Here is a 16,201-nt window from a genome sequence, read left to right as displayed (position 1 = left end):
GTAACATCGCAATGTAAAAGGTTTAATAAAAATGAACATACTGTAGACAAATTCAAACTCACAATATTGCCAAAGTTTAAGAGCGTGGTATGAGTTAAACTCATGCGCCAACACAGGAGGAGAAACCGCCGTGTGCCCGCTCCGTTGTAAGATGTGTCCATTGGGAACTCACTGCTGGTGTCGCTGTATTGGAAGTCCTCCAGCAACCCAAGTTAGCAGCGTTGTGGTTCCAAGTATAGCACGTTCCTAGTGCACAGACAGTCACAGCAAGTGTCGGCCAGGCTCTCCTCTAACGTCAGCAAGATTGCACTCGATTAGCCACCGTAGGTACATCACACCACGTGACCCTACGTGTTTCTTCCGTAAGCCGGAGTTCATCAGGGGATGAAATGTGAATGGATATTCCAGGCAAAAGGTGACACATTGTGAGCTCATTTGCATGTCATTTCCCAGAATCACTTGCTGCGGTGGAAGCACTGTATGCTAGGTGATAATGGTTGAAAGGCAGGGTTGCAGACATGTCTAAGACATGTGAATGTGCTCACAAGTGATATCCATCGTTAGCATATAGCCAATAAAGAATGTTTTCTGTCGCCTTTTTCACCCACCATAACTTAAAATGTATATATGTGTATATATATATATATATATATATATATATATATATATATATATATATATATATATATATATATATATATATATAAATGATTTTTGTGTCTGTTTCAATACATTATTTTGCTGACTTACCTCTGAGTGCTGTCTCACTTTCCTGTTCTGCTGCCCTGCTGGATGGTAACGTATATATACATATATACATACACGATACCGTTCTGTGGCTAACGAAATGCTTTTATTTGTGCGAGCTTTCGAGATACACTGATCTCTTCTTCCAGCGGTGTTACAATGAATGAAGCCAAAAAAAGGGGTTTGACTTTAAAACAGTGCATACTGGAATGTGATCTGTGATTGAAGTTTATCCCTCCCCCCTGTGCAGTATGCGTTTTATGACTTGGTGTTAAATGTCCCTGAATGGTTGATGTGTGTGTGTGTGTGTGTGTGTGTATGTCTGTATGTAATACATTTCAGTATGTATGAAAAAACAGGCACAACTAGACAGTGATATCTATTACATACACACACAGACACACACAGACACACACACACTCTTACAACAACAACATTCGGGGACCATTTAACACATCAAGTCATAAAACGCATACTGCACAGGGGGAAGGGATAAACTTCAATCACAAATCACATTCCAGTATGCACTGTTTTAAAGTTAAAACCCTTTTTTGGCTTCATTCATTGTAATACCGCCGGAAGAAGAGATCAGTGTATCTCGAAAGCTCGCACAAATAAAAGCATTTCGTTAGTCACAGAACTGTATCGTCTATTCATTTTTGATTATTAAAGCTCAGCTAACACGGTACAGATACCTCTACATCTATATATCAAATAAAAAGATCACTTGTGAGCACATTCACATGTCTTAGGCTAAGGCCCCGGTCACGGCGCTCTAATGCGCGCCCGCGCTTTCGGCTGCGCGTTCCGGCGATTCCCCGGTCTGCAGCTCACTGTAGGAGCAGAGACGGGGGGGGGCGTGCCGGAGGAGTGACGGGGGCGCGGCCATGACGTCACCCGGCAGGTTCGCCCTCATTGGCTGAACCGCCGGGGGGCGTGCCTAGCCGCTCGACGCGAGTCCCTGCTCTCAATTCTATTGAGAGCAGGAGTAGCTCTCGCGCGAGCGCTGCGGCCCCCCGTTGCAGCGGGCCCGGCGCCATTGCGGGGAGGGCTCTGGTGAGCGCAGCGTCCGCCACAGCGGACGCTGCAGCATGCAGCGGGGGCAAGGCCTTAGGCAGGTCTGCAACCCTGCTTTTCACCGTTATCCCCAGCATACAGTGCTTCCACTGCAGATAGGGATTCTAGCAAATGACATGCAAATGAGCACACGTGTCACCTTTTGCTTCAAAACCATATAACATGGTCCTGTAAAGCTTATGCTTGCTGCATTTCACAGCTTTTGAGCACAGCCTGGGTTAAGATGCATAGCCAGTAAACCCACCCACAGACAGCTGTTTCAACCTTAATGGGTCTCAGTGTGAGGTTGGTTATACTGACTTTGCAAAATGAAGCTTGGGATAGATTTCACCACACTTAGTTACGTTATGGTGGGTAAAAAAAAAAGGTGATAAAAACCCTCCACAGTAAAGCATATAGCAAATGGAAATATGACTGAGTGCTCATTTGCATGTCTTACAAGTGTGTATATATCTGTCCCTAGTTCTCTTGATTGGCTCTCACAGGAAATAACCCCATTAAAGTACAACGCATGCCTAAGTATACCACATTATATTGCAAACTATGCAATCATAGCAAAGAAACAAACCAAAAAAACTACATATCAGGGAGAGCTTTGGCAATTGTCATTTTCCTAAAACATTTTTTTGTCTATTTATTGTGTTTTTTAATGGTATTTTGTATATTTAATAGTTACAGGGAGACTTCAAATGGATCTTGTGTTTGAAAAGGTTTGATTTTGACTAAAGTTTTTCTCATATTGAGAGCAGTTACAGGGTCTCACCCGTGTGGATTCTTTGGTGTGTAACAAGATGTGATTTCTTACTGAAGCTTTTGTCACATTCAGAGCAGTTATAGGGTGTCACCTCTATGTGAATAATTTGATGTGTAACAAGATATGAGTTCCGACTGTAGCTTTTCCCACATTCAGAGCAGTTATAGGGCTTCACACCTGTGTGGACTTTTTGGTGTGAAACAAGATCCGATTTCCGACGGTAGCTTTTCCCACATTCAGAGCAATTATAAGGCTTCACCCCTGTATGGACTCTTTGGTGTGTAATAAGATCCGATTCCCGGCTGTAGCTTTTCTCACATTCAGAGCAGTTATAGGGCTTCACCCCTGTGTGGCTTCTTTGGTGTGTAACCAGATTTGATTTATGACTGAAGTTTTTCCCACATTCAGAGCAGTTATAGGGCTTCACCCCGGTGTGGATTGTTTGGTGTGTTACCAGATTTGCTTTATGACTGAATTTTTCCCCACATTCAGAGCAGTTATAGGGAGTCACCCCTGTGTGGATTATAAGGTGTGTAACAAGATGTGATTTCTTAATGAAGTATTCCCCACATTCAGAGCAGGTATAAGGCTTCACCCCTGTGTGGATTCTTTGGTGTATAACAAAACTTGCTTTTCGAGTGAAGCTTCTCCCACATTCAGAGCAGTTATAGGATTTCTTCCCTGTATGGATTATTTGCTGTATAACATAACTGCATTTCTCACTGTAGGTTTTCATGTCTCTGCTCTTTAAACCCTCTTTCTCTTGTTTGGTATTGTGTTGTCTGTAAGTTTAGTAAAATGCTGTTGATGTAAAGGATGTAAAGGAATGCTCTGCCGCGTTTCTTGTAATCTTGTTCCAATTCTCATACAGACTTTTGCAATATTGAAGTCCTTAAAAATATTTCCATTAACACCTCTGTAGTTTATGATATTTGGGACATTTCTTACATTGCTTCTTGTTCACAGATCAGTCATGTGCTGAAGATACATCTATGGCGAGAAAATATATTAATGTAACATTGCAATGCAAGAAAGAATATTTGAATGAGAAAGGCATATGTTCATTGAGTTCAACCTTTATTAAATTCTACTTCTGCAAGATACCGTATCATATAATTAAAGTTATATTGTTATATTAGTTATATTTACATTCATCAAACAGGAAGGCAAAGATACACCCCAATGAATCCTTTTACAATTATGTCTCATAAGTGGAAATAAATATGTCCCTCTCACTCCTGTAATGGAAATCCCATTTCTCCCTGTATCAATGTTCTTCATATATTGTTCTGTTCTGTAGGTATGACTTATTACAAAGTGAGCACATAGATGAGAAAAAGTTCCTATCAAATAAGTTTTGTTGTACTTTGTGATATATTAACCCTTTAGTGGCTCAAGGGGTCAGCTAGCCATTGGCATCCCATGACTATCTGACCACTAACGTTTACAAATGGGTAAATATACAGTTTACACTAGTAATATACAGTACTAGACTAACTAGGCTGATTAAAATAGAAACGGACGTTCCTGCCGTAATGTCACAATTTCCCCTCATTTGTGCTATACTGCAATTAAAACCTTTGCTTGCTGTGACTAGTGGTTACCTCTGTGGTCCCACATCTTTGTTCATTTGCCAAGAATAAAGACATACATACATAAATTAATCCCTTTCACTCACAGATTATGCAATGGCATCGATACATAAATGATGTCTGCATTGTGTGGACTGGCGATATAGAGACTCTCTCAGCATTTGTTGCACATTTAAATTCAGTACACACCACCATCAAATCCACAATGCTTAGTAGTGAAAGATTAATAGATTACTTGTGTAGCCCTTTTTGTGCACCGGCCGACCCACCCAATATCACATTGGCCCCTCGTGGTCTAACCGGTCCCTTTCCCTGCAACACACCTGCTCTAAGGGACTACTGGTACTGCATAACCTGTGTGGCTCCAGGAGATCTGAGCCTCCGCTAGCTGGGAGCCTGGGGAAACCCTTACCCTTACTTGGTGCAGCGCCTCCACTTACCCAGGATCCCCCGTTAGGAAAGATAGCCCTGAGTAAGAAATACAATGACACTCGTATACGATAAAACAATAACTAACACTTTACTTAACACACACATATAACTCATTACATAACATCACATAACATAACCTGATGCTCTACCCGCATCACCTCAACCCAATGTCTGGTATTCCCCAACCAAGTGTCCTGTGATCACCCCACACCCAATGTCTCGTAACTCCTACGGAGGTCGTGGGTGACTGCGCAGTCACTATTTAAGCTAGGGCCCAGTTGGTGCACTTAGAATATGGAAGATACCTTCCGAGCACTCCGATGCTCGGGACCGCAACACACTTTCTTCTAAAAGGGTCAGACGTCCATCTGATCCTATTCCAGGTACTCTGCCGGTGGACCCCAACGAGGGTCCCACCGCTCAACGGGAACTGCAACCGGACCACGGCAACACCAACCGCGTGGGAACAGCAACCGCCGCTATCCCTATCACTAACCACTGCTAGAGCGACAGCAACCCTAACCTAGGGCCTGTCCCTGAGGAACCGCAACCTGGGATGGCTTGGGGAAAACTCCTAGGGCCTGTGGACAATAACCGCCCCCCTTCCCCTAGCTACCCAGTCTCAACTGTATCTGCTAATCCTAGCAGCCTAACACACCTGCAGCCAACATTCACCTTACACGGTCAGCCTGCAGGGATTCACACCGTGCACACACACTGCACGCACTGCGCACAGCACATGCAGCGACACACACCCAGACAGCTGCAATCACACACAGCCACCCGGATCCCGCAGCAATCCCACTGCTAGCACACCGTGCCTCTTTGACAGTGCCCACAGCACTCTCCGCTGTGGCACTACCAAATCAGCACTTCCCACACTCAAGGGTCACCTCCCTAGCTAAGGCGTCCCTCCTCAGTCTAAGGCGTCCCTCTTCAGTTACCCCCTACCCTTACCCGGGAATTGGGGCCTGCCTGGGGATCTAGGGAGAACCCTTACCTGATGCAGGAGCCACGCGCTCCCTGCACCCTTCCTACACCTTCCTTCTCCTCTGCCTGACTGACTGTTGCAAAGCCCGGGAAATGTATCTCTTTTCCCGGGCTGAGCTTCCTCCAGCCCTATTGGCTCCTCTGGGGCACCTGACCTCTGTCTCTCTAAGCCTCCTGGGAGTTGTAGTTCCCAGGGGCTGCCTAATGCATTGGGGCCGCGTGCGCGCTTCCCTTGCGCATGCGCGAACCCCTAATGGCCGCCTCAACCTTCCTATCCTCTTCCCTACTCTCGCGCGACCTCTCCCTATCTCTGGAGTCCCATCGCGCGCTTCCGCCCTACTGCGCATGCGCGAACTAACGCGCAATGGCGGCACACTCTCTGCAAGCCGCCCAGCCGGTGGCAACGCGATTGCGGCCCTAGCGACGGCCCGATCGCGTCCCCGGCAACCAGCCTGCACCGCTCCCTGCACTGGCCCCCACATCGCGAAGTGCCGGCGGGTCCGTCAAAGCCTCCGGCGGCACCCGCTACCGCACGGCACTCGCGGAGGGGGGCCAGAAAGTTCAAATTTACCTCGGGGCTACATTCTCCCCCTCGCAGAATCCCAACGCCCTCGCTTGGGTAGCAGCCATACATGTTGTTATATAATGGAAAATGCATTGTAAACAGTACATTATACACAAGCAATTTCCCATTTGTACCCAACATCATTCCCGCATGGATACCCGAGGCCAGCTGAGTTTCAGATTGGAGTGCCCCTAACAGACTGGGTGAGGGTATCCCACCTTGACTCCTGTGAGTCTTTTGGAGCTCAAGACCTGTCCCTTCTGTCAAAACACCGCCTCCCCCTCGCGAAAAAAATAGTACGGGGTCCTGGGTATTGACCCTTTCTGGTTCCTCCGGTCTCGTCTCACGGGAGACAGGGAGGCTCAGTCTCTTTCCCCGATCCACCACATGGCGAACGTAGCGCTCCATCGCGCACCTGGGAGCGGCTACAACTACCAGAGCGGTCTCAACAGAGTCTTTGTCCGCTCCAGCCATCCCTTTAACGGTGACTTCTTCCACAGACGGCACCACTTCTTCAGGTAGGCCCGTTTGGAGACTCCTCCCACAGGAGTATGTGTCGCTCCGGTCCGCTACACCGGATACCTGGATAAGGTCGAGTTCATTCCACGATCTGCAGAGATCTTCTGGGGGAGACACCTCCACCAGGACGCGATGACGGGGTGAGCCCATCGCCCGGGTGACCCTACCTTTGGAGTCACCAGGCTCCACGATCACCGGGGAGCTCACACCCGACACCCCTGGGGCAGTCAACTTACCCCGGTCGGTATTGGCAGGTACTGATCCCACGCCTGGGACCGCTGGTACCTCGGTGGTAGGCCGGACTGGCCATTGCAGGGCGCACGGGCCCACATCATGGTCTGGATCAGTTGAGACGGTTGCTTCAGTGACCTCACTGGAGTGGTCCGCCGGCAGGCGCATCACCACGCTCGGTTGGTCGCTAGAATCACCACACATGGGCGGGGGTACAAACACCTTACCCTGGCCTTCCGGAATCTGTGGTTCAGGTCTCGGTGGTTCCTGCTCGGGAATCGGGTCTGGAACCGACATCAGGGGTTCCGACATCTGGAGCTCCGCCTTCAGCGGCTCCGGCTCAGCATCTAGAAAGTCCATTGGGGCACACGGCCCCTCCACCACCTCCATCGCTGAAGTGGACAAATCAGTAGCGGCTTCACCCACCTCAGTAGCACCATCAGGCGCCGCTTTCTCCGCAGGTTCCGCCATCAGAGGTTCTGGCTCTTCCATTGGCACGTCCTCTTTGAGAGGGTCTGCAACAGTGGTCTGGACACACGGGTCCTCGGCAGCCTCTGGAAGTAGAACAAACTGGGGACACGCATCACTTACTTCAGGAGAGAGGTCCGGCTCCTCCTCTTCTTCATCGGCTGGTTCCGCCATCTGGGGCAGGACAGGCTTTAGGAACCAGGCCCCGCAACACTCACATTGGGGCTCCCATGCCAGTGCCTCCCTCCGATTACAGCCACATTTGAGGCTCCAACACTGGGTAAATGTTTCTCCATCCACCTCAGTTGACCTGAAACCTAACTGTAACTGAGATGGTTCGACTCCATCTTTAAGGGCTCCACTCAGGCAGGGGCACATTAGCATTGTGACCTCCATTCCTGGCAAATTCCAGGGCTCATACACATCCGGGTGTAACCCCTGGCAGTCTCTCTCATCCTCGGGGATGGAACACTCCATTTCTGCAACAGAGTCCTCTGCCACTGGCGGTTTGGGTTGCAGGAACTGCGCCGCACAGTCAGGGCACTCGAACCCTCGGGTCAGTTCACCCACAGGACACTCACATTCATGCAGACGGCCGTGCAGGCATTCTTCCCCGTCTACCACGGTCATCGTGAGGGCGACGGCTAACTCAGGGGACCCGTCCGCCCAGCCACCAGTCGCTTTCCAGTCTCTTAATGCACACGGGCACACCACCATTGACAAGTCTAAATGGGGGGCCCGTACGACTCTATACAGCCAAGGGTGCTTTTCTCGGCATCCCTTGCTTTCCTTAGGGGGAATAGAATTGGCTGATTTCTGCTCACGACACCCCCCCCCCCCTGGTGGACTCTAGAGGAGGGGCAGCACAGTCTTTTGGGGAATGTTGCAAACTCTGTTCTGAGTCACTCACAGTGTGGGGCGGGGCTCGGGTTTTCCCGCCAGTCCTGGATAACTGTTGGCAACATTTTCCCGCGCGGCCGGGAACTTAGCACGTGGCTTCCTCCGCCTTGAGGGCTTCCCCATGGCGGAACAAAAATAGGACACAAATTTAGAAAAACATGTACAGGGCACCCCAGGTCTGATATCTCAGCAGCGCCTCCAAATGTAGCCCTTTTTGTGAACCGGCCGACCCACCCAATATCACATTGGCCCCTCGTGGTCTAACCGGTCCCTTTCCCTGCAACACACCTGCTCTAAGGGACTACTGGTACTGCATAACCTGTGTGGCTCCAGGAGATCTGAGCCTCCGCTAGCTGGGAGCCTGGGGAAACCCTTACCCTTACTTGGTGCAGCGCCTCCACTTACCCAGGATCCCCCGTTAGGAAAGATAGCCCTGAGTAAGAAATACAATGACACTCGTATACGATAAAACAATAACTAACACTTTACTTAACACACACATATAACTCATTACATAACATCACATAACATAACCTGATGCTCTACCCGCATCACCTCAACCCAATGTCTGGTATTCCCCAACCAAGTGTCCTGTGATCACCCCACACCCAATGTCTCGTAACTCCTACGGAGGTCGTGGGTGACTGCGCAGTCACTATTTAAGCTAGGGCCCAGTTGGTGCACTTAGAATATGGAAGATACCTTCCGAGCACTCCGATGCTCGGGACCGCAACACACTTTCTTCTAAAAGGGTCAGACGTCCGTCTGATCCTATTCCAGGTACTCTGCCGGTGGACCCCAACGAGGGTCCCACCGCTCAACGGGAACTGCAACCGGACCACGGCAACACCAACCGCGTGGGAACAGCAACCGCCGCTATCCCTATCACTAACCACTGCTAGAGCGACAGCAACCCTAACCTAGGGCCTGTCCCTGAGGAACCGCAACCTGGGATGGCTTGGGGAAAACTCCTAGGGCCTGTGGACAATAACCGCCCCCCTTCCCCTAGCTACCCAGTCTCAACTGTATCTGCTAATCCTAGCAGCCTAACACACCTGCAGCCAACATTCAGCTTACACGGTCAGCCTGCAGGGATTCACACCGTGCACACACACTGCACGCACTGCGCACAGCACATGCAGCGACACACACCCAGACAGCTGCAATCACACACAGCCACCCGGATCCCGCAGCAATCCCACTGCTAGCACACCGTGCCTCTTTGACAGTGCCCACAGCACTCTCCGCTGTGGCACTACCAAACCAGCACTTCCCACACTCAAGGGTCACCTCCCTAGCTAAGGCGTCCCTCCTCAGTCTAAGGCGTCCCTCTTCAGTTACCCCCTACCCTTACCCGGGAATTGGGGCCTGCCTGGGGATCTAGGGAGAACCCTTACCTGATGCAGGAGCCACGCGCTCCCTGCACCCTTCCTACAACTTCCTTCTCCTCTGCCTGACTGACTGTTGCAAAGCCCGGGAAATGTATCTCTTTTCCCGGGCTGAGCTTCCTCCAGCCCTATTGGCTCCTCTGGGGCACCTGACCTCTGTCTCTCTAAGCCTCCTGGGAGTTGTAGTTCCCAGGGGCTGCCTAATGCATTGGGGCCGCGTGCGCGCTTCCCTTGCGCATGCGCGAACCCCTAATGGCCGCCTCAACCTTCCTATCCTCTTCCCTACTCTCGCGCGACCTCTCCCTATCTCTGGAGTCCCATCGCGCGCTTCCGCCCTACTGCGCATGCGCGAACTAACGCGCAATGGCGGCACACTCTCTGCAAGCCGCCCAGCCGGTGGCAACGCGATCGCGGCCCTAGCGACGGCCCGATCGCATCCCCGGCAACCAGCCTGCACCGCTCCCTGCACTGGCCCCCACCCTCGCGAAGTGCCGGCGGGTCCGTCAAAGCCTCCGGCGGCACCCGCTACCGCACGGCACTCGCGGAGGGGGGCCAGAAAGTTCAAATTTACCTCGGGGCTACACTTGGATGTGAGAGTAACTATGGAGGGCAATAATCTCGTTACAGATTAAGTAACCCACAGATTGCAATAGTCTGTTGCTAGCTAATAGCTTTCACCCCCAACACTTGAAAGAGGGCTTATTCTTTAGTCAATTGGCAAAAGAATCATCAGTGATCAATCGCAATACCAAACTAGAGAAAAGGAGGTTCTTTCTCAATTCAAATCTAAGGGATATACCAATAGAGAACTAGATGGAGCTAAAAGCAGGATACAACAGCAAACAAGGGAGGCACTCATCAAAGTCGGTAAGAACAGGCCCTGCCAAGAGACTACAAATGGTGACAGCCTTAATGCACTTTCTGGTGAGGTGAAGAATATTGTCCTCAGGCATTGGAAAATCTTACAAGAAGATCCAGCGTTAGGTTGCCTCTTCAAGGACAAACTGCTCTTTGCCCACAAAACATTACAAAAAATGAGGTACATACGTGTGAGAGCAGAAACAAGATAGAAAGAGAGATGGTGTTTTTGATCGACTATCACCTATGGAACATTCCCCTGTTATAACTGCACACATTGCAGTGGAATTATATAGGGTGATCCCTTCTTCCAACCACATACAGGAAAACAGTATAAGATCTTCACATGTTTTAAGCATAACTATATTATACATATGCTTAATGTCCCTGTGCTTGTGCTGTTAGGAAAACAAAACACTCCCTTAAAGAGCAGACAGGGGAACACAAAACCAATCTTCAGACAGCTAATTTCTTTCCAGTCCCCCCTTCCCCCCTGGTTGCTTGCGCGGGGCCGGAGATGGACACAGGGGGGGCGGGGGGAGGGGGCTGGAGATGGGCACAGGGGGGAGGGCTGGAGATGGGCACAGGGGGGGAACCTGGAGATGGGCACGGGGGGGGCGGAGATGGGCGGAGATGGGCACAGGGGGGGGCGGAGATGGGCACAGGAGGGGGGGCGGAGATGGGCCCAGGAGTGGGGAGGGGGATGGGCACAGGAGTGGGGGGGCGGAGATGGGCACAGTGGGGGTCGCGGCTGGCTGACGCCTTTTGGGGGGGAGCCATTTGCTCGGTCGTTGGCCTTTCCTCTCTTCTCTCTCCCTCCTCCCTGTCTTGTGTGTGAGTGAGTGTTAGTGTATGTATGGGAGAGAATGAGTGTGAGTGTATGTATGGGAGAGAGTGAGTGTATGTATGGGAGAGTGAGTGTGTGTATGTATGGGAGAGAGCGAGTGTGAGTGTATGTATGGGAGAGAGTGTGTGTGCAGGACACCAGAAGTACCCCCGAATCCGTCACCCCACCCAGTCAGTCAGTCACCCCATCACCCCGTCAGTCAGTCACCCCGTCAGCCACCCAGTCACTTCATCAGCCACCCAGCCACCCAGTCACCCCATCAGCCACCCAGTCACCCCATCAGCCGCCCAGTCACCCCATCAGCCGCCCAGTCACCCCATCAGCCACCCAGTCACCCCATCAGCCAGTCACCCCACCCAGTCAGTCAGTCACCCCACCCAGGCAGTCAGTCACCCCTCCCAGGCAGTCAGTCACCCCACCCAGTCAGCCCTCCACGTCACCCAGTCAGTCACCCCTCCCAGTCAGTCAGTCATCCCTCCAGTCAGTCACCCCACCCAGTGCAAAACAGAAATTGTGAGGCGCTACTAATGAAGGTGAAAATAAATAAATAAATCAATATATAAAAATATGTGATATATAAGTGTGCTCAAATATAATAATGGCAAACTTCGCTGCTCAACCCTCTTTGGAGAAGTTCCAGATTTCTCCTTTCTTGAATGTTGAAGAGAAGCTTGTGGGGAGCGCAGGTGTCACCATATATATGCAAAGGAAAAATAAATATAGTGTGGTATGTCTATACAGGTACAGCAATCAACACAGGAATCATGAATGGAAACTCACATTCTGCCAGTTGTAATACAGCATTTGAAACAGCAATAGATGCAGTGAATAGATTCAGCACTGTGCAGGGGGGTCTGGCTTGTGGACACTCCCTGATGTCAGCAGGACAACCCTCAATATAATGAAAAAGACGACTCTAGTGCAACATTGTATGTTCACGTTTGATATATTGAAAATAGGCAATTGCTATTGCACTTACATGAGCAACTTGTGCTTAGACACATAAAAATCGATGCGCAGCATAGGTGTGTGTCATCCCCCTCACTCCCGAAGTTGCGTCGCGTCACTTCCGGTCCGGCCCGTCGCGTCACTTCCGGTTTCGTCGGCGATCGCAGAATGGATATAAACGGGTTCTGGGGTATGCTGGGCACACGTCTGGACTGCTGCAAGGTTCACTCAACGCGTTTCGCTGGCGTGGCAGCTTCGTCAGGAGTCCGATCGGACGTGAAGGGAGGTGCGGAGGATGTGAAGAGAGGTCCGGGAGGATGTGAAGGGAGGTGTGGGCGGGCGCAGGCTCCAATCAGCTCCTTGACGCTGCGTGACGTCATGAGCGTCACGTTGGCATGGCAACGCAGCGTCTTACGCCGCACGCCCATTGCAATTAGAGGAGGAAAATATGCCCGTAGAAGCGCGCAAGTGGGAAAATTGCTTGGGCGGCCATGTGGAGCTCGCCACGGGGTCAAATCCAATCGCCTTGGGCATGCGGGCGACCGGATTTGTCGAACAGTGTGTGTGTATATATACAGTATATATATATATATATATATATCACGTGTGAACATGCCACTGTGCAGATTACTTTGTTTATTCAGTTATTCTCCCTTAACCAGCTTCTTCACTAGTAATATGGTTCCAGTTCTTATGTTTCTCATTATGTGCATTTAAATGTTCGTTACATAGTATATATAAATGTGCGCTGGCGTCCTTGGTTGCTATGGTAACACATGACGTATCCATGGTCCCATGGAAACAACGCTCGTAATGAGGGGCGGGTCTTGCCATGATGCGACACGTGATGTCACAACCCGGAAGCACCGGGAATCGAGCAGACATACAGGGTCCTCCCGGCTATTTAGAGACCTCCACACACCTGGAATGCTGCTTAATGGCGTTTTGGCACTAAGTGGGTGAGAGCGAATGTCATTGTTATATAAATGTCTTATGCTTGCGCACACTGAGGGGGGATCTGACGAAAGGGCTGCTGCCCTGAAACGTTATCTGTTCCTTTTTGTCAGTAAATATACACTAAGTGCTGAGTAAAATACTTTTTCAGCAGTACCTGCACTGTCTCTCGTGTGCTACATACAATTGCTTGCTGGATAGCTCAGTTGTGGTGATAATAATGCCAAGGTCGTGGGTCTGATCCCCACACTGGCCATTTTGCAGCTTTCTTTGCATTTGTTCTGTGTTATATAAAGGTTATGAGGATGTAAAAGTTTAAATTGATAAACATACCATGAATCACTCCCTAGGATCTTCTCAATCAACGTTGCTCCCTTCTTCCATTAACACAAGAGAATACTGAAAAATTAAGTGATTTATCTTAGTATATTGAAATATTAGAACATTTCGTCCTCGCGCCCCACGTGTGCGCCTCCGTCTGCTGGCCGATGTGTGAACATCCCCAGCAGACGGAATGATCCACGGGCGGGCAGGTGGGGAGTAAGCGGACGGCGGATAAATAAATAATGTAATAATGTAAATAATGTAATAATGTAAATAATGTAATAATGTAAATAATGTAACAATGTAAATAATGTAATAATGAGACTAAATAATAAATAAAAGAATAAATCCCGTCCCCTCCGTCGCATGCCCCCCCCCCCCGCCCCCTCAGCAATTTGAGCAGCCAATCAATGAAAACGTCTGGACATTGCTTGGCTGCTGAAACTGACGTCGCGCTGCTGCAGCCGGGAATCACATTTTTGAAAGACTCCAGCTACAGCGGCGACGCCGTGCTTCGCAGCCAATGGTAGTTTCAACAATGAACACTACCATTGGCTGCCAGGGGTTGGTGACGGACGCGTCGCGCTGTGTGTGCTCCAGACAGTAAGGGCTGCTGATCCACCCCTTGTTACAGCTGCAGGCATTCTCTGAGACCCTATACGGTTTTGTATGTTATTTCACTTTTGGTGTATTTATATCACTTTATTCAATACTGTGATCTCTTGGGGGTACTAGCAATTGATATTAGCTAGTGTCAGTTATTACACCCATTACGAATTTTGAGTTTCATTTAGTAGCGCATTTGTTTTCTTCACATTCACCTTCTCACCCCTTCCTGCGCCTCTCCCCACACCAGAGTCCCTCTTCTCCCCCCTAAATATGTCTATATACCCCCTCACTGCGCCCCTCTCCGCGCCCCTCTCCCCCCTCCTGCCTCTCCCCCCTCCTGCCTCTCCCCCCCTTCAGTGTTTCCCTCCTCCCCACCCTGTGCCCCTTTCCCGTGCCCCTCCCCCTTCATCATCTCATCCCCTCCCCTCTCCCTCCCTCCCCCCTTCAGTGTTTCCCTCCTCCCCACCCTGTGCCCCTTCCCCTTCATCATCTCATCCCCTCCCCTCTCCCCCCTCCCCTCCCTTCTCCCCCCCCTCCCTTCTCCCCCCTCCCTTCTCCCCCCTCCCTTCTCCCCCCTTCCCTCCCTTCTCCCCCCTTCTTTCTCCCCCCCCTCCCTTCTCCTCCCCTCCCCCCTCCCTTCTCCCCACCCCCTTCTCCCCCCTCCCTCTCCCCACCCCCCTCCCCCCTCCCCACCCCTTCTCCCCCCTCCCCCCTCCCTTCTCCCCACCCCCTCTCCCCCCTCCCCCCTCCCTTCTCCCCACCCCCTTCTCCCCCCTCCCCCCTTCTTTCTCCCCTCCTCCCTTCTCCTCCCCTCCCCCCTCCCTTCTCCCCACCCCCTTCTCCCCCCCTCCCCCCTTCCCACCCCCTTCTCCCCCCTCCCCTCTCCTTCTCCCCCCTCCCCCCTCCCTTCTCCCCACCCCTTCTCCTCCCTCCCCCTCCCTTCTCCCACCCCCTTCTCCCACCCTCCCCCTCCCTTCTCCCCACCCCCTTCTCCTCCCCTCCCTTCTCCCCCCCCTCCCTTCTCCTCCCCTCCCCCCTCCCCTCCCTTCTCCTCCCCTCCCCCCTCCCCTCCCTTCTCCCCCCTACTCCCTTCTCCCCCTCCCCCCTCCCTTCTCCCCCCTCCCTTCTCCCTCCCTCTCCCTTCTCTCCCCTCCCTTCTCCCTTCTCCCTCCCTCCCTTCTCCCCACCCCCTTCTCCCCCCCTCCCTTTCTCCTCCACCCCCTTCTCCCCCCTCCCTTCTCCCCACCTCCCTTCCCCCCCCCTCCCTTCTCCTCCCCCCTCCCTTCTCCCCCCTCCCTTCTCCTTCCCTCCCCTCCCCCCCTCCCCCCTCCCCCCCCTTCCTTCTCCCCCCTCCCCCCCTCCCTTCTCCCCGCCCTCCCTTCTCCCCCTCCCTTCTCCCCCCCCTCCCCCTTCTTCCCCCTCCCTTCTTCCCCCCTCCCTTCTCCTCCCCTCCCTTCTCCTCCCCTCCCTTCTCCTCCCCTCCCCCCTTCTCCTACCCTCCCCCCTCCCTTCTCCTCCCCTCCCCCCCCTCCCTTCTCCTCCCTCCCCCCCTTCTCCTCCCCTCTCCCCCCCCCTCCTCTCCTCCCTCTCCCCCCCTTCTCCTCCCCTCTCCCCCCTCCCTTCTCCTCCCCTCCCCCCCTTCTCCTCCCCTCCCCCCCTCCCTTCACCTCCCCTCCCCCCCTCCCTTCTGCTCCCCTCCCCCCTCCCTTCTCCTCCCCCACTCCCTTCCCCCCCCTCCCCCCTCCCTTCTCCTCCCTCCCTTCTCCTCCCCTCCCCCCCCCTCCTTCTCCTCCCTCCCACCCCCCTCCCTTCTCCTCCCCTCCCCCCCTCCCTTCTCCTCCCCTCCCCCCCTCCTTCTCCTCCCCTCCCCCCCTCCCTTCTCCTCCCCTCCCCCTCCCTTCTCCTTCCCCCCTCCCTCTCTCCCCCTCCCTTCTCCTCCCCTCCCCCCCCTCCCTTCTCCTCCCCTCCCCCCCCTCCCTTCTCCTCCCCTCCCCCCTC

At 52.1% G+C, this 16,201-nt stretch overlaps 2 protein-coding genes across 3 annotated transcripts in view; both read right to left on the bottom strand.

The window, feature by feature from the left end:
- Positions 1 to 16,201, bottom strand: part of LOC142466753 (uncharacterized) — a 308,465-nt gene that overhangs the window by 150,032 nt on the left and 142,232 nt on the right. The gene's annotated exons all lie outside the window — the stretch shown is intronic.
- Positions 1,962 to 13,674, bottom strand: LOC142466759 (uncharacterized). 2 transcript variants are annotated; one of them, XM_075572138.1, is made up of 3 exons: positions 13,604 to 13,674; positions 4,257 to 4,378; positions 1,962 to 3,568 (listed from the first exon to the last, which is right to left on the bottom strand). In XM_075572138.1, exon 3 carries the CDS (start codon positions 3,312 to 3,314, stop codon positions 2,574 to 2,576), a length of 741 nt encoding a protein of 246 aa, XP_075428253.1. In that variant the 5' UTR covers positions 3,315 to 3,568; positions 4,257 to 4,378; positions 13,604 to 13,674; the 3' UTR covers positions 1,962 to 2,573. The 2 variants fall into 2 exon arrangements, with proteins under 2 accessions (XP_075428253.1, XP_075428252.1); XM_075572137.1 differs by lacking the exon at positions 4,257 to 4,378.

This window comes from Ascaphus truei, chromosome 15 (genome assembly GCF_040206685.1).
Source record: "Ascaphus truei isolate aAscTru1 chromosome 15, aAscTru1.hap1, whole genome shotgun sequence".
In the NCBI taxonomy this organism is placed as follows: Eukaryota; Metazoa; Chordata; class Amphibia; order Anura; family Ascaphidae; genus Ascaphus; species Ascaphus truei.
The sequence above is the reverse complement of the archived record's forward strand: the minus strand, read 5'-3'. Positions and strand labels throughout refer to the sequence as shown.

Excerpts from the sequence above, each read along its gene's own strand:
- LOC142466759 (XM_075572138.1), bottom strand. The coding sequence starts at position 3,314 with ATGAAAACCTACAGTGAGAAATGCAGTTATGTTATACAGCAAATAATC.